The 22,957-nt window shown below is 47.3% G+C and overlaps 1 protein-coding gene and 11 non-coding genes across 12 annotated transcripts; all 12 read right to left on the reverse strand.

The window, feature by feature from the left end:
• Nucleotides 1–133: 133 nt before the first annotated feature.
• On the reverse strand, nucleotides 134–22,279 carry LOC146201058 (uncharacterized). The gene is made up of 3 exons (XM_084592483.1): nucleotides 22,253–22,279; nucleotides 4,807–5,664; nucleotides 134–310 (listed from the first exon to the last, which is right to left on the reverse strand). Exons 1-3 carry the CDS (start codon nucleotides 22,277–22,279, stop codon nucleotides 134–136), a joined length of 1,062 nt encoding a protein of 353 aa, XP_084448609.1.
• On the reverse strand, nucleotides 665–746 carry TRNAS-CGA (transfer RNA serine (anticodon CGA)). Its single transcript has one exon. It is a non-coding gene; the product is annotated as a tRNA-Ser (tRNA).
• Nucleotides 5,880–5,961, reverse strand: TRNAS-CGA (transfer RNA serine (anticodon CGA)). The gene has a single exon. It is a non-coding gene; the product is annotated as a tRNA-Ser (tRNA).
• TRNAS-CGA (transfer RNA serine (anticodon CGA)) lies at nucleotides 6,047–6,128 on the reverse strand. The gene has a single exon. It is a non-coding gene; the product is annotated as a tRNA-Ser (tRNA).
• TRNAS-CGA (transfer RNA serine (anticodon CGA)) lies at nucleotides 6,214–6,295 on the reverse strand. Its single transcript has one exon. It is a non-coding gene; the product is annotated as a tRNA-Ser (tRNA).
• Nucleotides 6,381–6,462, reverse strand: TRNAS-CGA (transfer RNA serine (anticodon CGA)). The gene has a single exon. It is a non-coding gene; the product is annotated as a tRNA-Ser (tRNA).
• On the reverse strand, nucleotides 11,480–11,561 carry TRNAS-CGA (transfer RNA serine (anticodon CGA)). Its single transcript has one exon. It is a non-coding gene; the product is annotated as a tRNA-Ser (tRNA).
• TRNAL-CAA (transfer RNA leucine (anticodon CAA)) lies at nucleotides 11,647–11,728 on the reverse strand. The gene has a single exon. It is a non-coding gene; the product is annotated as a tRNA-Leu (tRNA).
• Nucleotides 16,744–16,825, reverse strand: TRNAS-CGA (transfer RNA serine (anticodon CGA)). Its single transcript has one exon. It is a non-coding gene; the product is annotated as a tRNA-Ser (tRNA).
• Nucleotides 16,911–16,992, reverse strand: TRNAS-CGA (transfer RNA serine (anticodon CGA)). Its single transcript has one exon. It is a non-coding gene; the product is annotated as a tRNA-Ser (tRNA).
• Nucleotides 17,078–17,159, reverse strand: TRNAS-CGA (transfer RNA serine (anticodon CGA)). The gene has a single exon. It is a non-coding gene; the product is annotated as a tRNA-Ser (tRNA).
• TRNAS-CGA (transfer RNA serine (anticodon CGA)) lies at nucleotides 17,245–17,326 on the reverse strand. The gene has a single exon. It is a non-coding gene; the product is annotated as a tRNA-Ser (tRNA).
• Nucleotides 22,280–22,957: the final 678 nt, after the last annotated feature.

The following is a 22,957-nucleotide window of genomic DNA, read 5'->3' on the forward strand; positions in this document are numbered from 1 at the left end:
CCTGTTTTCAGTTTTAGGCTCGACATTCTAGTTGTGGACCCCTTTTCTGTGACGCCCTGAACACGCCACCTCTCTTTCGACGTTTCCTTCACTTCACCATATGGTCGGAGGGCCACCCGCACATCTTCGTCAGTCACATTGTGGACCAGTGCACCTTGACTCGGACTTCCCGCTTGTTGGGGTCTATAACGATGCACCGACGTTCCTTGACGGAAATGTTTTCAGCCGCGAGCACTTTCGGCATGGCCTCTGAACTCCTAAACGTAACCGCCCACACGTGATTCATTTGGAATGCTCCCAGGGCTACAACCTCAGGGAGCAAATCCAAACGGGCAAGGGCATCCCTGTAGTCCTCGACCCTATACGGCCGCGCCCGAAAGTCGCCGTGCAAAAATACTGTGTTCAAAACGATACGACCTGTAGGTAAGTGGGGCAGCATCACTTCGTATTCCTCGTTATCATGAACAGCAATCCTGTTTCCGCGGCTCGGCTGAGCCGCTAACACCGCTCCAACGGAGCACATGATAGCACGTCCGTCACGCTCGGTGGCCGGAAGTGGAATCACTCGGCCACGAATGCGGTTGAGCGCTGTAGAAAATGTGCCAGCACTCGTGCTTGCATGAATGCATACATTTTGCAAAACATATGTACTTGACCCATATCACGCAGCCGACAGGATTCGAACCTGTGCGGGGAGACCCCAATGGATTTCGAGTCCATCGCCTTAACCACTCGGCCACGACTGCGGTTGAGCGCTGTAGAAAATGTGCCAGCACTCGTGCTTGCATGAATGCCTAAATTTTTCAAAACATCAGTGCTTGACCCATATCACGCAGCCGACAGGATTCGAACCTGTGCGGGGAGACTCAATGGATTTCGAGTCCATCACCTTAGCCACTCGCCCACGACTGCTTTTTTTTTTTTTTATTGCCTGACTGACACAAGTACACCGCACTGGAACTCAAAACAACAGGAACAAAGGAATAATATATGTACCCAAAGCTAGTTCGCGTTGCCTATCCCCCACTGAGGGGCAGGCATTGTCATGTTAAAATTCCTTGAACACCGTCAAAGGTTTCAGCTTTGACAACCACTCAGGAGCACATGGTTGCAATTTAAGCACGTCGAGCCATCGCTGCACACTTTCACGGAAATACATGCGGGCTGGCCGTGCATCTGGATCGCAGTGATAACCAGCCATTCGTGCGCGCCATATACTGTGGAGGCACATTAACATAACCTGGTCTAACGGCATATCATCGTGGTTATCCAATGGCAAATACCTAATGCCATGGGAATCAAGTGGCAACTGCTTTTTTTATTGTCCTTTGCAGAACATCCCACAAATATACCCCCTCCCAGCAATGCAAAAACACGTGATCTATTGTCTCTGGCTGTTTGCAGATGAGACATTGGGCCCCCCACGGTAGGACTCCATAAATGATTTTACACTCAAAGTACCGGTATGTAGCATAAAGAAAAACGTTTTAGCTCCAGTAGCAGTTTGCATTTTCTTTACGCGTTTTAATACATTACTTCCTGTGCCTCCATAGTATAAAGCTTGGTACAAGGGCACCGGGAACACCACTTCACAAACATCCTTGTATAACGTTCTCTTGTTAACATTACTTAAATACTCTTTCGAAAAACGTGCGCTTACGAATTTCACGCTGACAACAATTTCCCTAAAGAATCCAAAAAGAGAGCCCGGCATACATTGAGTATAAACTACGAAATCAGGCAACGCTCGACCAAGTCTTTGTTGACACACTGTGCGCAGGAATGGATCACTGGCATCCCTAAAAAAACATAAACCGGTTGACAATCTGTCGCACAAACAAATGACCCAGACCAAGCCCCCCATGCTTCACCTGCCGGAACAAATTTGTCCGACTGCACCTCTCCCAACTCGAGGCCCAAACAAACACCGCAATAACTGGGTGCAATTTTTGCACATTTACACGGGAGCAATGCAACACTTGCATTACATACCATAACTTACTAATTAAAAACAGGCTGCAAATTGCGGCTCTTGCAAATATTGATAATTGAGCGCTTTTCCATTTCTCCGCTTTTTCACGGGTTTCTCTGACCTGCTCTAGCCAGTATGGCTCATTTCCTTGTAAAATACCAAGGGCACACCCAAGTACTTTGCAGGCGTTGTAACCCACGACACATTAGCGAAAGTGTCGGGGGTCATCTACCATTCTCCGTGCCAAAATCCCAGGCACTTACCCCAGTTAACTTTACTCCCTGTGACTTTGCTAAAATATTTTACCACATCCACTGTCCTCTTTATACTCTCTTTATTCACACAAAAAACCGCAACGTCATCTGCATAAGCCAGCAATTTGACTTCCGACTCCTGCAGTCGAAAGCCATCAATGTCATTGTTTTGTAGGATGCTTAAACACAATGTTTCAATATAAATGCCGAACAAAAGAGGGCTGAGGGGGCAACCTTGGCGCACCGAACGTCGTACGTTGATGGGGGCCCCCAGTGACTTATTGACAATTAATCTCGTAGTGCAGTTACGGTACGCCAAGGCCACTCCCTCTCGAATAACAGAGCCGACATTAACATAGTCTAATATACTGAACAGAATAGTATGTGCCACACAATCAAAAGCTTTCTCCAAGTCCAACTGCAGTAACGCAACACATGCATGAGTTGCATCGCAGCATTCGAGCACACTTCTCGCTTTGTGAATGTTCTGAAAGATAGATCGCCCTTTGATACCGCACGTTTGGTGAGGGCCCACTAGTTCGCATATAACCGTTTGTAGTCTGCCAGCAAGCACCTTCATATAAATCTTGTAATCAACGTTTGTCAGAGCAATGGGCCTGTAAGACGACAACTGCCTAAGCTTATCTGGTTGGTCAGTTTTCGGAATAAGTACTGTGTGCGACGATCCGAAAGACGCAGGCAGTGCCTTCAGTTCATACGCTTCATTAAATAAGGCACACAACAAAGGAGATAGCTGTTCCTTGAACGCTTTATAGAAAGCCCCACTCAGGCCATCAGGCCCGGGTGATTTCCCTGGGTTTAAATTTTCTATTGCCTGCTGCACTTCTTGTTCGCTTATTGGCCGCTCCAGTCTTTCTTTCTGTTCGTCATCAATTTTTGGCATCGCGTCAAGAAAGGATTCTTTAAAACGGTCCAAATTAACCTCTCGGGACGAAAATAGCTCTTCATAATACTTCCGGAAAGCTTTCGCGATTCCTTCGTTATCGGTTTCTGTGCGTCCTGCCCAATCTACCTCTGCCACGTGATTTCGCCTTGCATTTGCTTTTTCTATTCCCAACGATCTTTTTGTCGGCGTCTCATCCATGGCCAATTTTTCCGCTCTCGCACGCACCAGTGCTCCGCGATAACGGTCATCGTCATTCAGTTGAAGTCTTTGTTTTATTTTTCTAACGTCGTCCATGTATAACCCTGGCGTGTTACACTCCAGGGCTAACAATTTATCTAGCAAAGATCTTAAATGCATTTTATTTTGTTTTTCTTGAAACCGTATGCAGCTGGCTTTTCCTATAGCTTTGATTTTAATTTGTTGCTTACAGAGTTCCCATTCTTGACCAAGTTCGTGGGTGTCCTCCTGACAAATCTTACCAATTTCTTCTTCTACTAGTCTGGTGAATTGCTCGTCATTCAGCAGTTTATTATTTAACTTCCACAATTCCCAATTAAAACCGCTACCTCCCTTTCTTGTTCCAATTGTACACTGAACCATGCAGTGATCTGAGTACGTTACCGCCAAAACATAATAATCCTGGCATTTTGGGGCCAGTTCTGCGGACACATAAATCCTGTCAAGGCGGGCGTGGCTAGCACCTTGAAAATGAGTATACTGAACCCGTCGCTCGCTCGTGAGACACTCTGCAACGTCTTCCAGTGCAAACTCGTCAATCAAGCACGAAAGTACCTCTGTGCTACGATCCCTAAATGTACGATGGCTAGATTTGTCACCGGAGCTCAGTACACAATTGAAATCTCCCAGAAAGACAAGTTGCTTATCCGTGTTTAAATACCCTTCAACAAAATCAAACAAAGCAGCCCTCTTATCAACTACCGTAGGTGCATATATACAAACAGCACGCCACTCAGCCGAGCAAAAACTAAAATCGAGGACCGCACGCCGACCCGACTGAAAAGAAGCACGCGACTGCACTACAAGACCCGGCAACTTCTTCACAAACAGGAAGCATCCAGCAGAAGTACCGACTGCATGGCTGACAACTGCGTAAAACCGCGACGTGAAACGTTGCACCATGCTCTCGGTCTCTTGTTCACCCTCGACTTTTGTCTCTTGAACTCCAAGTATATCGATGTCATTTTCATTTAAAAGGCGCAGGGCTTGGCTCTGCTTCCTTTTCGCTGCAAGACCTCTCACGTTAAGGGTCGCAATCTTTAGTGACAGTTCATAAGCCATTTTCTTAGAGTGAAAAGAGGCCAAGAGCATGGTGCTTACCTTTCCCGTCTAGCATGGCGCTAGACGCTTTCGTTGACGCCAGAGCCATGAGGTTGGACTGGCAGACCTTGTGACGGGGGCGGCTTTTCGGCAGCTCTCCTGTCCGTCGAGACATTCGGTCTTGGTTTGAAGGTCGCCCTCCTCCCTATTGGCGTTTTTATCGGCGGCTCGTCGTTGCTAGCTGCCTCTGCCTCGTTCGTCTCACTGGCGCTCCCGTCGTGGGCACGCTTCGCAGGGCCTTGGACGTTGGTCGCTCGGCCGCTGCTCTTTTTAAGGGTTTCCTGTCGGACCGCAGACTCTGGAAGTTCAGTTTTTGAGCTCTCGGCATCGCTCACCCTTTCTTCCTCTGACGGTCCGTTGTTCGGTAGCGTGACTTCCTTGTCTGGCCTACTGAGTATCTCGTCACCGCCCCCCGGGGGCACTAACATACCTGTCGTTGCTGTTGGCTTTTCAGGTTCTCCGACCCCCTTTGCGGCCTCTTCTGTCTCTGCGACATCCATTTGGTGCTCCGTCATGTCCGCCCTCGCTGTCGGTGCAGTGACCACTGCATACGTTCGTACGCAATCTTCCTCGCAGTGGCCAAAACGCTTACATGTCGAACACCGCGGAATTTTACATTCCCGGCGCACATGACCGCTCCCGCGGCAGCGCAGGCACTGCATTGGCCGCCCAGGCACCACAACAAAGGCCAACTCCCCTGCTACTCTTATCTGATGAGGTAGGTCGTCTATCTTCATCCCTGGCTTCAACTTCAGGAGTACGGCTCTCGTTGTTGAGCCCTTTTCGTGAAAGCCCTGGACGCGCCACCGCTCACGGGTCACTTCGGTCACCTCACCGAAAGCCGCAAAAGCAGTTCTGATATCCTCATCCGCCACGCCATGCAACATCCAGTGGAGCCGTAGCTTCACCTGTTGATCCTCCGGGTCAATGATGATACACCGTCGGCCTTTCACTTGAAGCTCCTTGAAGGCTAGCAGCCGCTTGGTTGCTTCAGTGCTGCTCAAAGTCACCGCCCAGACATGATTTATTTGGTAGGCCCCCAAGGCCACCACGTCTGGGAGCGTACCAGTCTTGGCCAGGGCGTCCCGGAAATCTTCAACCCTGAAGGGTCGCACTCGTACGTCGCCGTGCAAAAAAACTGTGTTGAAAACAACACGTCCAGTGGGCAGATGCGGCAAAATGAGCTGATATTCCTTATCATATCGTTTGCGTTAAGCCTGTTACCGCGGCCAGCCTGGGCCTCAATCGCCGCTCCGCCGGAGCTCATGATTCTGCGTCCGTACACGCCGGTGGCCGGAAGTAGAATGGCTCGGCCACGACTGTGGTTGAGCGCTGTAGAAAATGTGCCAGCACTCGCGCTTGCATGAATGCCTAAATTTTGCAAAACATAGGTGCTTGACCCATATCACGCAGCCGACAGGATTCGAACCTGTGCGGGGAGACCCCAATGGATTTCGAGTCCATCGCCTTAACCACTCGGCCACGACTGCGGTTGAGCGCTGTAGAAAATGTGCCAGCACTCGTGCTTGCATGAATGCCTAAATTTTGCAAAACATAGGTGCTTGACCCATATCACGCAGCCGACAGGATTCGAACCTGTGCGGGGAGACCCCAATGGATTTCGAGTCCATCGCCTTAACCACTCGGCCACGACTGCGGTTGAGCGCTGTAGAAAATGTGCCAGCACTCGTGCTTGCATGAATGCCTAAATTTTGCAAAACATCGGTGCTTGACCCATATCACGCAGCCGACAGGATTCGAACCTGTGCGGGGAGACCCCAATGGATTTCGAGTCCATCGCCTTAACCACTCGGCCACGACTGCGGTTGAGCGCTGTAGAAAATGTGCCAGCACTCGTGCTTGCATGAATGCCTAAATTTTGCAAAACATAGGTGCTTGACCCATATCACGCAGCCGACAGGATTCGAACCTGTGCGGGGAGACCCCAATGGATTTCGAGGCCATCGCCTTAACCACTCGGCCACGACTGCTTTTTTTTTTTTTTTTCTTTATTACCGACTTGGCAACTACAAAGAACGATGAAAAGTCGCATGGAATTAAAAACACAAGTCACTTTCTTACAGGTTTCTTGTGATAAAATGGATTAGGTGACATGAGCTTGTCCAAGACTGGCAGCCAATCCGGGGGTTCAGATTGCCCTCCGAAAACATCACGCGTGTACATTACACTTTCAACAAAGTATTGATGGGCTGGGTGTACGACAACATGCTCATGCCGAACATCCATCCGCGTTCTCCATATGCTGTGCATACACAAGACCATCAATAAATCACTGGGCACTTCTCCTGGCTGGGCGCATGGAAGGTAGCGTATGCCAAACGGCGTTATTGGTAAGTCCTTTTTAATAGTGCGCTGCAGCACGTCCCACAAAAAAACCGCATCGTGACAATCAAGGAAAATATGCTCTATGGTTTCCAGCTTTTTGCAAATTAAACAGTCAGCAGACCAAGGCACGAAAAGGCCTTTGCTTTCCAGCCATGGCTTCACCGGAAGAGTGCCGGTATGCAATTGAAAAAAGAAAGATTTAGCGGACGATCTGATGGGCATTCTTTTCACTCTCTTCAACACGTCCCGCTCCGGACCTAAAGCATATACAGAGCGATAAAGAGGCGCAGGTAAAAAGGTTTCCAATAAATCTTTGTACAGCCTTTTTCGCGTAACAGTACACATATACTCATTTGAAAATCTCGCCTTCACTCTTTGGAAGGACGCGACAACTTCGCGAAGAAAAGCACTTAGAGCCATTGGCCCTGTAGACATAGTCGAAACTACATATTCCGGCAGTGAATCACGCAATCGCACTTGGATTACCGTTCTAAGAAAAACATCGCTTTGTTCGCGCAAAAAAAAGAACCTGGTTACAATCTGCTTTAAGTATAAATGGGACAATCCCAGTCCACCGTTATGCACCGTATGAAAAAGATTGCATCGACTGGTACGCTCCCATGTTGAAGCCCACACAAACGTGGCAAATACCCTATGCAGTTTTTGAACAGAGATTCTTGACATAGATAACACTTGCAGCATGTAAAAAATTTTTGCAACTAGGAACATATTGCAAACGGTAGCTCTTGCGAACATAGAAAAGTTATGTCCTCCCCATTTGTTTGTTTAGGTTTTCACTTGCTCAACTTCCCCGGCCCAACATTCCTTGCTTTCACGGTAATGCTTTAGTGGCACACCAAGGTAATTGCCTGGCGTTGTTGTCCATTGCATACTGGAGAACAGTTCAGGCGCGTATTGCCAGTTTCCGTGCCAAAATCCTAAACACTTTGCCCAACTAATTTCACTTCCACTTGCAGTGCAAAAAGCAGTGGCTTCTTTTACAACTTCTTGCACGCTCTCATGGTCAGTACAAAAAACCGCAATATCGTCCGCGTATGCCAAAACCCGAACTTCACTTTGAAAAAATCTATAACCGCGTATATTTGGCCTTGCAAGTAATCTTAAACAGAAAGGCTCCAGATAAAGCGCAAACAAAAGGGGAGACAGAGGACAGCCCTGCCTTACTGACGACTGGACAGGTATACGATCGGTTAAATGCTTATTCACGACCAGTCTCGCTGAACAGCACTCGTAAACCATTTTCACGCCATTTGTAATCATGGAACCAGCATTGACATACTCTAAAACAGAGAACAAAATTTCATGTACCACTTTATCAAATGCTTTGTGGAGGTCTAATTGCATCATGGCTACGTGGTCATGCATCGCGTCACAACATTCGAGTACACTCCTTGCTGCGTGTATGTTAGTAAAAATGGTCCTTCCTTTTATACCGCATGTCTGATGTGGGCCTACAAGAGAAGTAATTACACTTTGGAGTCTTCGCCCTAATACTTTCATGTAAATTTTATAGTCAACATTCGTTAGACTTATAGGACGGTAAGACGCTACAGACTGAAGCTTAACTGGGTCATCTGTTTTCGGGATTAGTACAACGTGTGACATTCGAAAAGACGGAGGAGGTACGTTCTTTTCGTAGCATTCACTAATTACTCTTTCCAGTAAAACAGCCATTTCAGTTGGAAAGGCCTTGTATATGGCAGCACCAAGACCATCTGGTCCGGGTGACTTATTGGAATTTAATTCCCCGATAACGGCCTCAATTTCCTCGGAAGTAATACTTGCTTCAAGTGTCTGCGCAACTTCGTCTTCCACTCTTGGCATCAGCGACAGAAAGTCTTTTCTGAAGCGTTCGATGTCCGGTGTTTTCAGGCTAAACAATTCCCTGTAAAATTCTACAAACGCCCGTTCAATCGTTTTCTTTTCCGAGGTAACTACGTTCTGATAGCAGATTTCTTTTATCTCTTTTGACACTGCGTACCGTTTTTCATCACTAAGTGCCCTTTTCGTGGGCGTCTCTCCGAGCCACAATTTTTCGCTGCGTGCCCTTATCACCGCACCGCGATACTTCTCTCCGTCTATCACCTCAAGTTTGGTTTTTATCTTTTTTATATCTTGGGCGAACAAGCCAGGCTTAACGCTCTCCATGCTAAGCATGTATTCAAGTGTGCTACGAAGTTCTTTTTCTTGTTCTCTTTCTTTACGTCGGAGAGTGCATGCTCGGTCGATAGCAGCTATCTTTATATCGCACTTAAACTGCTCCCATGCTTGTATAAAATTAGATTCATTTTGCAACAGATGCGTAATATATTCTTTCACTTTAGTGGTAAACTCTTCATCCAGCAGCAGCTTTTCATTAATTTTCCATAGCTCCCAATTGAACTTTGTTGCCTTACTTTTCATGCCTAGAGTAATCATTACGAGGGAATGGTCACTAAAGCTCATGGGAAGTGTTTGATATTCCGAGCACAAGGGCACACAATCAATAGGAACATATATTCGGTCCAACCTTGCATGACAGCTACCTTGAAAGTGCGTGAACAATGCTTGACCTTCATGCGTCAGTATACAGCCAGCATCTTCAAGCTCTGCCTCATTAACAATGTCAATAAGTAACTCTGCACTTTTGTCACGAAGGACACGGTCTGTTGTTCTATCTTCCGGTCTACAGACACAGTTGAAGTCTCCAAGCAGGAGAACACGCCTCTCATGTATTAGGAAGGATTTCATATAGTGAAAAAACTCTTCGCGCTCAGACGTTCTAGTAGGCGCATAAACACAGATCACTCTCCAGTCCAATCCAGAAAAACTGAAATCACATATCAAAAGCCGACCACTCTCACACGAGAACACAGACTGTACGCACTGTATACAATTTCGAATGAAAATGACACATCCCCCCGATCTTCCAACCGCATGACAAACGCAAACACTATATCTAGAACGATATATTTCAGCCATTTTATCTGTTTGTTGTTCGCTTTCCATTTTGCTCTCTTGAACTGCTAGCACATCAATTTCATTTTCCAGCAGAATGCGGTTCAGCTGCAGTTGTCTCCGACGCGTTGACAGCCCCCTCACATTTAGCGTGGCTACGCGTAAGCTAGTGGTTAAATTGGTCGCCATCTCAAGAAATTATAAATCGCGAAACATATATCACTCACATCGCTTTTGCAGAAAGACAGCATTGCGGTTGATCTGTTGCACGGGATGACCATTCTTCCTTTTTGGCGAGTCCGTCCGTCGTTCCAAGCGCTGCTCCCGATCATGGACCGGGCTTGCAACGTCTCGACCGGAAAGGGTACCCCCGCTATGGCGGAGGCACAGGTGACACAGTTCTCCGGTCTGGGGGAACGTTTGGCCTTGGCTTGAAGGACGCCCGGCGAAGGGGGGCCGCCTTCAGTGGAGGCTGTCCGCTTTCCGCTCCTCCTTGGGTTGATTCCTCGTTGACACTGTCTTCATGCACCCGCTTCACAGGCAAGGTAGAAGCAGCTGGCATCTCAGCTTCAGTGTTCCCCTGTTCCTCACTGTGTTGCGTAGCCAAAGCTGGGCTTGCAGCACTGGCATTGCCGTCTTCTTTCGTGGGTGTCTCGGTCTCAGTAACATTTGACAACGGAACTATCAAATCTGATTCACGGTGTTCTTTCAGAGCAGGGGTCTTCTCAGAGGATTGTTCTTTCTGCTCTGCATCCTCAGTGATTCCACTGCTAGCTTCCTCGGCGTCCACTGCGTCCATCAAGTGCTCGCCTGCCACTTCACACGGCACGGGGCCTGCAACGTTGGCATACGTGCGCACACACTGCGACTCGTCATGGCCGTAGCGACGACACAGCCCGCAGCGCGGCACACGACAATCACGGCGTATATGTCCTTTCCCCCGGCACCGGAGGCAAAGCGGGCTCTGCCGGGCACGTGGACGAGTGCGACGTCCTCGGCGACCCGAAGCTGATGCGGCAGGTCCTCAATGGTCACGCCCACTTTTAGCTTCAGCGTGACCGTTCGTGTCGTTGAAGCCTTGTCGACACACCCTTGCACCTTCCACTTTTCTCTTGATATTTCGGTGACTTTTCCAAAAGCCGCCAACGCCGCTCGCACATCATCGTCGTGCACGCCGTGAAGCAGCCAGAAAAGTTTTAGCCTGATGCCTTGGTTGCAGGGGTCAATGACCACGCATCGGTGCTCCTTCACTTCAAAAGCTTCGGCTTGCAAAATCTTCGCTTTTGCCTCTTCCCCTTTAAACGTTACAGCCCACACATGATTCATCTGATATGCCCCGAGGGCAACCACTTCCGGCAGCAGTGAAAGACGAGCGAGGGAGTCTCGAAAGTGCTCCACCCGGTACGGCCTGGCTTTTATGTCGCCATGCAAAAAAACAGTATGTAAAACACTCGAACCTGTAGGCAGATGCGGCAGAACCAGTTCATAATCCTTGGCAGGCCTTTCCGTACTCCTGATACCACGGCCCAGCTGGGCCGCTGAATCCGCTCCTTGGGAGCCCATGATGAACACGTCCGTCACGCTCGGTGGCCGGAAGTAGAATACTCGGCCACGACTGCGGTTGAGCGCTGTAGAAAATGTGCCAGCACTCGTGCTTGCATGAATGCCTAAATTTTGCAAAACATAGGTGCTTGACCCATATCACGCAGCCGACAGGATTCGAACCTGTGCGGGGAGACCCCAATTGATTTCGAGTCCATCGCCTTAACCACTCGGCCACGACTGCGGTTGAGCGCTGTAGAAAATGTGCCAGCACTCGTGCTTGCATGAATGCCTAAATTTTGCAAAACATAGGTGCTTGACCCATATCACGCAGCCGACAGGATTCGAACCTGTGCGGTGAGACCCCAATGGATTTTGAGTCCATCGCCTTAACCACTCGGCCACCACTGCTTTTTTTTTTTTTCTTTATTACCGACTTGGCAACTACAAAGAACGATGAAAAGTCCCATGGAATTAAAAACACAAGTCACTTTCTTACGGGTTTCTTGTGATAGAATGGATAAGGTGACACGAGCTTGTCCAAGACTGGCAGCCATTCCGGGGGTTCAGATTGCCCTCCGAAAACATCACGCGTGTACATTACACTTTCAACAAAGTATTGATGGGCTGGGTGTACGACATGCTCATGGCGAACATCCATCCGCGTTCTCCATATGCTGTGCATACACAAGACCATCAATAAATCACTGGGAACTTCTCCTGGCTGGCCGCATGGAAGGTAGCGTATGCCAAACGGCGTTATTGGTAAGTCCTTTTTAATAGTGCGTTGTAGCACGTCCCACAAAAAATCCGCATCGTGACAATCAAGGAAAATATGCTCTATGGTTTCCAGCTTTTTGCAAATTAAACAGTCAGCAGACCAAGGCACGAAAAGGCCTTTGCTTTCCAGCCATGGCTTCACCGGAAGAGTGCCGGTATGCAATTGAAAAAAGAAAGATTTAGCGGACGATCTGATGGGCATTCTTTTCACTCTCTTCAACACGTCCCGCTCCGGACCCAAAGCATATACAGCGCGATAAAGAGGCACAGGTAAAAAGGTTTCCAATAAATCTTTGTACAGCCGTTTTCGCGTAACAGTACACATATACTCATTTGAAAATCTCGCCTTCACTATTTGGAAGGACGCGACAACTTCGCGAAGAAAAGCACTTAGAGCCATTGGCCCTGTAGACATAGTCGAAACTACATATTCCGGCAGTGAATCACGCAATCGCACTTGGATTACCGTTCTAAGAAAAACATCGCTTTGTTCGCGCAAAAAAAAGAACCTTGTTACAATCTGCTTTAAGTATAAATGTGACAAGCCCAGTCCACCGTTATGCACCGTATGAAAAAGATTGCATCGACTGGTACGCTCCCATGTTGAAGCCCACACAAACGTGGCAAATACCCTATGCAGTTTTTGAACAGAGATTCTTGACATAGATAACACTTGCAGCATGTAAAAAATTTTTGCAACTAGGAACATATTGCAAACGGTAGCTCTTGCGAACATAGAAAAGTTATGTCCTCCCCATTTGTTTGTTTGGGTTTTCACTTGCTCAACTTCACCGGCCCAACATTCCTTGCTTTCACGGTAGTGCTTTAGTGGCACACCAAGGTAATTGCCTGGCGTTATTGTCCATTGCATACTGGAGAACAGTTCAGGCGCGTATTGCCAGTTTCCGTGCCAAAATCCTAAACACTTTGGCCAACTAATTTCACTTCCACTTGCAGTGCAAAAGGCAGTGGCTTCTTTTACAACTTCTTGCACGCTCTCATGGTCAGTACAAAAAACCGCAATATCGTCCGCGTATGCCAAAACCCGAATTTCACTTTGAAAAAATCTATAACCGCGTATGTTTGGCCTTGTAAGCAATCTTAGACAGAAAGGCTCCAGATAAAGCGCAAACAAAAGGGGAGACAGAGGACAGCCCTGCCTTACTGACGACTGAACAGGTATACGATCAGTTAACTGCTTATTCACGACCAGTCTCGCTGAACAGCACTCGTAAGCCATTTTCACGCCCTTTGTAATCACGGAACCAGCATTGACATACTCTAAAACAGAGAACAAAATTTCATGTACCACTTTATCAAATGCTTTGTGGAGGTCTAATTGCATCATGGCTACGTGGTCATGCATCGCGTCACAACATTCGAGTACACTCCTTGCTGCGTGTATGTTAGTAAAAATGGTCCTTCCTTTTATACCGCATGTCTGATGTGGGCCTACAAGAGAAGTAATTACACTTTGGAGTCGCCGTCCTAATACTTTCATGTAAATTTTATAGTCAACATTCGTTAGACTTATAGGACGGTAAGACGCTACAGACTGAAGCTTAACATGGTCATCTGTTTTCGGGATTAGTACAATGTGTGACATTCGAAAAGACGGAGGAGGTACGTTCTTTTCGTAGCATTCACTAATAACTCTTTCCAGTAAAACAGCCATTTCAGTTGGAAAGGCCTTGTATATGGCAGCACCAAGACCATCTGGTCCGGGTGACTTATTGGAATTTAATTCCCCGATAGCGGCCTCAATTTCCTCGGAAGTAATACTTGCTTCAAGTGTCTGCGCCACTTCGTCTTCTACTCTTGGCATCAGCGAAAGAAAGTCTTTTCTGAAGCGTTCAATGTCCGGTGTTTTCAGGCTAAACAATTCGCTGTAAAATTCTACAAACGCCCGTTCAATCGTTTTTTTTTTTCCGAGGTAACTACGTTCTGATAGCAGATTTCTTTTATCTCTTTTGACACTGCGTACCTTTTTTCGTCACTAAGTGCCCTTTTCGTGGGCATCTCTCCGAGCCACAATTTTTCGCTGCGTGCCCTTATCACCGCACCGCGATACTTCTCTTCGTCTATCACCTCAAGTTTGGTTTTTATCTTTTTTATATCTTGGGCGAACAAGCCAGGCTTAACGCTCTCCATGCTAAGCATGTATTCAAGTGTGCTACGAAGTTCTTTTTCTTGTTCTCTTTCTTTACGTCGGAGAGTGCATGCTCGGTCAATAGCAGCTATCTTTATCTCGCACTTAAACTGCTCCCATGCTTGTATAAAATTAGAGTCATTTTGTAACATATGCCTAATATATTCTTTAACTTTAGTGGTAAACTCTTCATCCAGCAGCAGTTTTTCATTAAATTTCCATAGCTCCCAATTGAACTTTGTTGCCTTACTTTTCATGCCTAGAGTAATCATTACGAGGGAGTGGTCACTAAAGCTCATGGGAAGTGTTTCATATTCCGAGCACAAGGGCACACAATCAATGGGAACATATATTCGGTCCAACCTTGCATGACAGCTACCTTGAAAGTGCGTGAACTTTGCTTGGCCTTCATGCGTCATTATACAGCCAGCATCTTCAAGCTCTGCCTCAATAACAATGTCAGTAAGTAACTCTGCACTCTTGTCACGAAGGACACGGTCTGTTGTTCTATCTTCCGGTCTACAGACACAGTTGAAGTCTCCAAGCAGGAGAACACGCCTCTCATGTATTAGGAAGGATTTCATATAGTGAAAAAACTCTTCCCGCTCAAACGTTCTAGTCGGCGCATAAACGCAGATCACTCTCCAGTCCAATCCAGAAAAAGTGAAATCACATATCAATAGCCGCCCACTCTCACACGAGAACACAGACTGCACACACTCTATGCAATTTCGAATGAAAATGACACATCCCCCCGATCTTCCAACCGCATGACAAACGCAAACACTATATCTAGAACGATATATTTCAGCCATTTTCTCTGTTTGTTGTTCGCTTTCCATTTTGCTCTCTTGAACTGCTAGCACATCAATTTCATTTTCCAGCAGAATGCGGTTAAGCTGCAGTTGTCTCCGACGCGTTGACAGCCCTCTCACATTTAGCGTGGCTACGCGCAAGCTAGTGGTTAAATTCGTCGCCATCTCAAGAAATTATATATCGCGAAACATATATCACTCACATCGCTTTTGCAGAAAGACAGCATTGCGGTTGATCTGTTGCACGGGATGACCATTCTTCCTTTTTGGCGAGTCCGTCCGTCGTTCCAAGCGCTGCTCCCGATCATGGACCGGGCTTGTAACGTCTCGACCGGAAAGGGTACCCCCGCTATGGCGGAGGCACAGGTGACACAGTTCTCCGGTCTGGGGGCACGTTTGGCCTTGGCTTGAAGGACGCCCGGCGAAGGGGGGCTGCCTTCAGTGGAGGCTGTCCGCTTTCCGCTCCTCCTTGGGTTGATTCCTCGTTGACACTGTCTTCGTGCACCCGCTTCACAGGCAAGGTAGAAGCAGCTGGCATCTCAGCTTCAGTGTCCCCCTGTTCCTCACTGTGTTGCGTAGCCGACGCTGGGCTTGCTGCACTGGCATTGCCGTTTTCTTTCGTGGGTGTCTCGGTCCCAGCGACATTCGGCAACGGAACTATCAACTCTGATTCACAGTGTTCTTTAGGGGCAGGGGTCTTCTCAGAGGACTGTCCGTTCTGTTCTGCCTCCTCAGTGATTCCACTGCTCGCTTCCTCGGCGTCCACTGCGTCCATCAAGTGCTCGCCTGCCACTTCACTCGGCACGGGGCCTGCAACGTTGGCATACGTGCGCACACACTGCGACTCGTCATGGCCGTAGCGACGACACAGCCCGCAGCGCGGCACACGACACTCACGACGTATATGTCCTTTCCCGCGGCACCGGAGGCAAAGCGGGGCTCTGCCTGGGACGTGGACGAGTGCGACGTCCTCGGCGACCCGAAGCTGATGCGGCAGGTCCTCGATGGTAACGCCCACTTTGAGCTTCAGCGTGACCGTTCGTGTCGTTGAAGCCTTGTCGACACAACCTTGCACTCTCCACTTGTCTCTTGAAATTTCCGTAACTTTTCCAAAAGCTGCCAACGCCGCTCGCACGTCATCGTCTTGCACGCCGTGAAGCAGCCAGAAAAGCTTCAACCTGATGCCTTGGTTACAGGGGTCAATGACCACGCAGCGGTGCTCCTTCACTTCAATAGCTTGGGCTTCCAAAATCTTCGCTTTCGCCTCTTCACCTTTAAACGTTACCGCCCACACGTGATTCATTTGGTATGCCCCGAGGGCAACCACTTCCGGCAGCAGTGAAAGACGAGCGAGGGAGTCTCGAAAGTGCTCCACCCGGTACGGCCTGGCTTTTATGTCGCCATGCAAAAAAACAGTATGTAAAACACTCGAACCTGTAGGCAGATGCGGTAGAACCAGTTCATAATCCTTGGTAGGCCTTTCCGTGCTCCTGATACCACGGCCCAGCTGGGCCGCTGAATCCGCTCCTTGGGAGCCCATGATAATCACGTCCGTCACGCTCGGTGGCCGGAAGTGGAATCACTCGGCCACGACTGCGGTTGAGCGCTGTAGAAAATGTGCCAGCACTCGTGCTTGCATGAATGCCTAAATTTTGCAAAACATAGGTGCTTGACCCATATCACGCAGCCGACAGGATTCGAACCTGTGCGGGGAGACCCCAATGGATTTCGAGTCCATCGCCTTAACCACTCGGCCACGACTGCGGTTGAGCGCTGTAGAAAATGTGCCAGCACTCGTGCTTGCATGAATGCCTAAATTTTGCAAAACATAGGTGCTTGACCCATATCACGCAGCCGACAGGATTCGAACCTGTGCGGTGAGACCCCAATTGATTTCGAGTCCATCGCCTTAACCACTCGGCCACGACTGCGGTTGAGCGCTGTAGAAAATGTGCCAGCACTCGTGCTTGCATGAATGCCTAAATTTTGCAAAACATAAGTGCTTGACCCATATCACGCAGCCGACAGGATTCGAACCTGTGCGGGGAGACCCCAATGGATTTCGAGTCCATCGCCTTAAACACTCGGCCACGACTGCGGTTGAGCGCTGTAGAAAATGTGCCAGCACTCGTGCTCTCATGAATGCCTAAATTTTGCAAAACATAGGTGCTTGACCCATATCACGCAGCCGACAGGATTCGAACCTGTGCGGGGAGACCCCAATGGATTTCGAGTCCATCGCCTTAACCACTCGGCCACGACTGCTTTTTTCTCTTTATTGCATGAAATGGTACAAATACATTAGTAAAAGATCGTGATTGCGATGCCCCTTGGCTGACAACCGTGTCTAATGGACTTTCATTACCACAAGTTCGCCCATAAGACTCAAGACCTCCTCCGCAGCGTCTTGCTGCTTCAAAATTTCTTTTAGTTTATACACTTGTTCAACAAAATAATCACATACAGATCGTGCATCGACATCACATTGTCTATAAGCCATCCTACTCCTCCAAATACTGTGAAGGCCCAGTAGCATGATGAGGTCATACTGAAAATCATCATTAATAGTTGTCAAGTACCGAATTCCACGTGGCGTCAATGGCAGGTCTTTTTTAAGTGTCCTTTGTAACACATCCCAGTAAAACACCGTATCCCAACAATTCAGGAACACGTGCTCAACTGTTTCAGGTTTCCTACATAGTAGACAGTTTGAGCCCCAAGGTAAAAAAAGGCCCTTTTCTTCCATCCATGTTTTGACTGGGAGGGTTCCTGTATGCAATTTAAAAAAGAATGTTTTTACGCCCGGTGCAACAGTCATGTTTTTAACTCGTTTGAGCACATCTTTCCCTAGGCCTTCACAGTATAAAGTTCTGTACAATGGAGCTGGGAACAATTGTGAAATAAGATCCTTGTACAGTCGCTTAGGTGGTACCGTCGCTAAATACTCTACAGTGTACCTCACGCGCAAAAACTTGAACAACCACACCACTTCTCGCAGGAAGCGTGACACAGTGTATCCCCGAGCAGAGCATGATCAGACTATAAACTCTGGAATTGCACTGGATAGCATGATTTGCATAAAGGTTCTCAGGAATGCATCTTTTTGGCCACGTAGGAAACAAAACCTTAAAACCATCTGCCGCACATATAGATGCATTAGAGACAACCCTCCGTCTTTAACTCGCCGAAAGAGATTATCTCTGCTAATTCGTTCCCAGTTGAACGACCAAATGAAGACCGCAAATACACGATGGAACCTTTGTATATTGCTTCGAGCACAATACAATACTTGAAGTAAATACATTATTCTTGCCACCAAAAAGGTATTGCATACAGTCGCATGGGTGAAAATAGAGAGGCTACGTCCCATCCATCCTTTCGTCCTTTCCCGTGTTTCTTCCGCTTTTTCATTCCAGTAATTCGTATTTTCCCCGTATTTGTCCAATGGGACTCCCAAATAAACTCCGGGCTTCGTGGCCCATCTTACTCCACAGAAAATTTCCGGTTCCTCTTCCCATTCCCCGTGCCAGACTCCGAGACTTTTCTTTAAATTAACAGCACTACCAGTCTGCCTGCAATACCTTTGTGTTACTTTCAAAGCTTCCGAAACGCTTTCACGATCTTCACAAAAAAGCGCCACATCATCAGCGTATGCCAATATTTTCACTTCACATACTCCCAGCTTAAAACCACGGATGTATTCGTTAGCAATTACCATTCTACACAATGGTTCCAAATATATAGCAAAGAGGAGAGACAACGGATTTCCTTCACTGTGATATTGCCGGCCGGCCTTATCGCATACAGGATTTTCGTGAGCCGTTGGAAAAGGCCGGTGTACTACCCTACATGGCTGGCATTGGACCCTTCCAAATGTCTCATATCTGGATGCTGAAGATGAAGACTGAGGAAGCGAAGGAACGCCTGCTGAAAGAAGGCGCGCTGGAAGTGAAGAGACGCTACTGTGCGGTCATCGACCCGACCAATCGTGAGTTGGGTTTGAAGGTGCACTGGGTGCCTTTCTACGTTTCGAGTGAAGCGCTGCAGAGGGCGTTCGAAGACTTTGGAGATGTGAAAGAATTCACTTATGAGCAGTGGAACAGCCCGGGGTTTGAAGAGGCCGAATCGACAACTCGGCTAGTAAAAATAGTGCTCAAAGAGGGGCTTTCGATCGATGATTTGCCCCACATGTACAAGCTTTACGGATGGCATGTGTTAGTGGTGGTGCCTGGACGGCCACCAATATGCTTAAGGTGTAAGAAGACAGGCCACATTCGACGTGATTGCCGCACTCCGAGATGTAGTTCGTGTCATATCTTCGGGCACGACCAGGAAGGATGCGTCCGCACGTATGCCCGTGTGGCCATGGCTATTGTGCCCCCCAAGACGACGGGAGCGAGTTGATCATGGACCAGGAGGAACTGGAGAACGCTGGAGCCCTGCCCCCTACAGGATCCGGAGAAGGACCTGATGTCCAACAGCCGGAACACACCACCGGCGGAGGGAAGACGCAAGTTAGCGAACCCGCTGCAGAAACGACTGGAAAGGGGGAGGAGGCTGCTATGTCGTCAGATCAGCCAGCAGCGAAAGGCACTTCGGAAGGAAGCGTTGCTGAGTCCCCGATGAATATGACAACCGCCTCCATGAAGAGACCACGAGACTACGAAAAGGTACCAGCTACAGAACGGGAACTGCGTCGACTAGAAAAGCAGTGGAGGGTGGAAGGCGCTAAGAAAGGCAAGTTAGCCTTATCGCAAACCGCGTTGCGTTCCTCGTCGCTCACTCGCGACGAGAGACTGAAGAAGTGAGCCTTTAGTCATTGTTTGTTAGCTGGGTTTAGAGCATGGCTTATTGGAAAAAGCCGCTAAAAGTGTGCACTCTAAACGTCCGAGGGCTCGCCTCGAGACGGAAGCAAGTGCAGTTGAACCGTTTGTTGAGCGAACTAGATTTAGACATCGTAGCCATACAAGAAACAAAGGTTGAGGATGAGCAGCAAACAGATAATATGGTGTTTGGTTTTCGGTCATGCTTCAATGTTTGCGTAAGCCATGCAGTCGGTTTTTCGGCAGGTTGCTGTCTTTTCCTGAGGAAAAGTGTAGGCATAGCAGTGGAGCAAGTAATAACTTGTGCAAAGGGGCGTTTCGTCGTGTGCGACATCAAGTACGAAACCTGTGCGGTGAGGGTGGTGGTCCTGTATGCACCAACGACAAAAAAAAACGCCACGACTTTTTTGAGCAGTTGGTGCCTTTCCTTGAATGCCGTCGTGCGCTTATATTTTTAGATTTGAACTGTGTTGTAGACTCTAAGGATCGTTCGAATAGAAATGTTGGAAAAGACCAAAGTGCCGAATTCCTGAAGTGTGTCCTCAAAGAGTACAGCTTAGAGGACGTATCAGTCCTGGTGAATGGTGAAAAACGTGTGCATTTCACACATTTTCAAGGTAGTAGTCACGCGCGACTTGACAGAATATATGTGTCGCCAGAGTTTTCGCCTACCTGTGAACAGCAAGTGTAATTTAGCGACCATTGCTTAGTTACGGTCACGCTTTGCGGAACGAAGCAGTGTAAATCAAAAATGAACTGGGACTTATGGAAAATAAACTCGAGGCTTCCAGAAGACGAACTATTTTTAAGAAAAGTTAAGGAAAGCATGGATATTTTTTATGAGAGCGAAACAGGCTGTATTGAATCCTGGGAACGATTTAAACAGGAGGTTAAAATGAATGCAATTTAGCGCTCTTCCATTATTAAGTATGAAGAAAAGAAAGAAGAAAAGCAACTGCAAGAGCTCTTAAAATATTTAGGACGTGAAGAAGAACGAACGCCGCGTATGTTCATGCATGATATAAAAGGCATCAAAGTTAGGCTAGAAGCTTTGGATGCACAGAAGTACAGAGGCGCTGCGATAAGAGCGCGCACGGAAAAATGGCTCGGTGGCGAGACGCCAACAAAACGCGCCCTCGCTGATTAAAAGCGATATGCGCGCGCGAACGAGATAACGGTTATTGAATACAAGGGGCAGAGGCATGATGAGCAAGACGGAATTACGAGCGCCTTCGTGGAACATTACCGTGAGCTGTTTTCGAGCAAAGCACCAAGTGAAGAAGGGTTTAGAGATAACTTTTTGCCTCTGATGCCAATATTAGGCAAAGAAGTTACTGAAGAATTAGAGAACGAAATAAGTGTGGAGGAAATAGAAAACGCCATTGATGAATTGAATGTCGGAAAGTCCCCTGGTCCAGATGGTTTGAGTGCGGCCTTTTACAAGAGCCTTAAAAGTGAGTTAGCTATCATGCTCTATAGGCTTTTCAAGGAGGGCTTTGATGTGGGTTATCTGCAGCCGTCGTTTAGCAACGCGCATACGCTCTTGGTTCCCAAGACTGATGAGCCAACCATGCTTTTAAAAGTTACAAGCTATAGACCGATCACGTTAACAAATGTTGATTATAAAATTTTGATGAAGGTGTTAGCTAAGAGATTGCAATACATTATAAAAGATATTGTTGGACCTCATCAAACATGTGGAATAAAGACCAGAAGCATATTTAATAATATTCACGTAGCGCGTAGTGTGTTCGAGTGCTGCGATGCTCTAAACAGGAGAGTGGCCATGATTCAAGTGGATTTCGAAAAAGCATTTGATCGTGTGTCTCATGAAATATTGTACTGTTTGTTGGAACATATTGGTGTTGGTGCCGTTGTATTGAAAGGAGTTAAAATGTGTTATGCATGTTGTTCTACACGCCTTATGATTAACAAAGTGTTATCTGAAAGAATTGATGTAAGAGCATCTGTGCGGCAGGGATGTCCACTCAGCCACGACTGCGGTTGAGCGCTGTAGAAAATGTGCCAGCACTCGTGCTTGCATGAATGCATACATTTTGCAAAACATAGGTGCTTGACCCATATCACGCAGCCGACAGGATTCGAACCTGTGCGGGGAGAATGGATTTCGAGTCCATCACCTTAACCTCTCGGCCACGACTGCTTTTTTTTTTTCCGACCTCGACATTTGAAAGTAAAAGCAGAGATACAGTGCATAAAACGCGTAAGCCAGGCTTCGGCAAACACGGATTAAAATTGTCTCAGCGACACCAAAACATCAAGCAAGGTAATCCCATTATTAGATTTGTTTATGCTTCTGTGCCTGCACTCAATATGGAAAACGAGGATGCAATTTGAACATGCTGACCTTGTTGTGCGTCCTGTTCGCGAGCATTTTGTTGAAAGTGTCGTTTCACTATGAGAGTGTTAGCGAGCACTCCCTGATCCACCAGAATGGATTACCCAGCCACGAATGCTTTTTTCTTTGTTACCGACTTGGCAGCACAAACAAAACTAAAAATACATTGAAATGAAAATAAAAGCAATAGTCACTTTCTTCCCCAGTGCACGATGAAAAAAAAGTTTTTACAAGGGAAGACTATTCCAATGGGCCCATAGTAGCCGAACTTGATTATCCATTTATGACACCAATTGGCATTACTGCAGAAGGAATTGCATGTATCATTAGCAACCTTAAAGTTTCCACATCTTCTGACATCGACAACATCAACTCAAAATTTTTAAAGTACGCCTTTTAAATTTCAGACTCATTTTATGTCACATTTTTCGCCAGTCATTATCCGTTGGTCAGCTACTTTTGGATTGGAAAATCTCCAAGGTAGTCCCCGTATTTAAGTGTGGTAACAAACATTCACCAGACAACTATCGACCGATTTCGCTTACGTGCGTTTCGTGCAAATTACTCAAACATATAATTTCATCCCATATTTACCGTTACCTGGAATCTAATCACTTTTTCTTCGCTAATTAGCATGGATTTAGAAAGAGATGCTCTTGCGAATACATTTATTGGAATTTTCTACTGATATACACTTTAATATGTATAATAGCC

This window comes from Amblyomma maculatum, chromosome 2 (genome assembly GCF_055883805.1).
Source record: "Amblyomma maculatum isolate TAMU_Amacu chromosome 2, ASM5588380v1, whole genome shotgun sequence".
NCBI lineage: Eukaryota > Metazoa > Arthropoda > Arachnida > Ixodida > Ixodidae > Amblyomma > Amblyomma maculatum.

Bases quoted from the DNA above. Each gene is read 5' to 3' on its own strand.
- LOC146201058 (XM_084592483.1), bottom strand. From the start codon at position 22,279: ATGCTCGCGAACAGGACGCACAACAAG. The intron at 5,665-22,252 runs GTCAGCATGTTC...CGATATGATAAG, and splicing joins CGAACAGGACGCACAACAAG to GAATATCAGCTCATTTTGCC. The intron at 311-4,806 runs GTGAGCGATGCC...TTGCTCCCTGAG, and splicing joins GACCGTCAGAGGAAGAAAGG to GTTGTAGCCCTGGGAGCATT.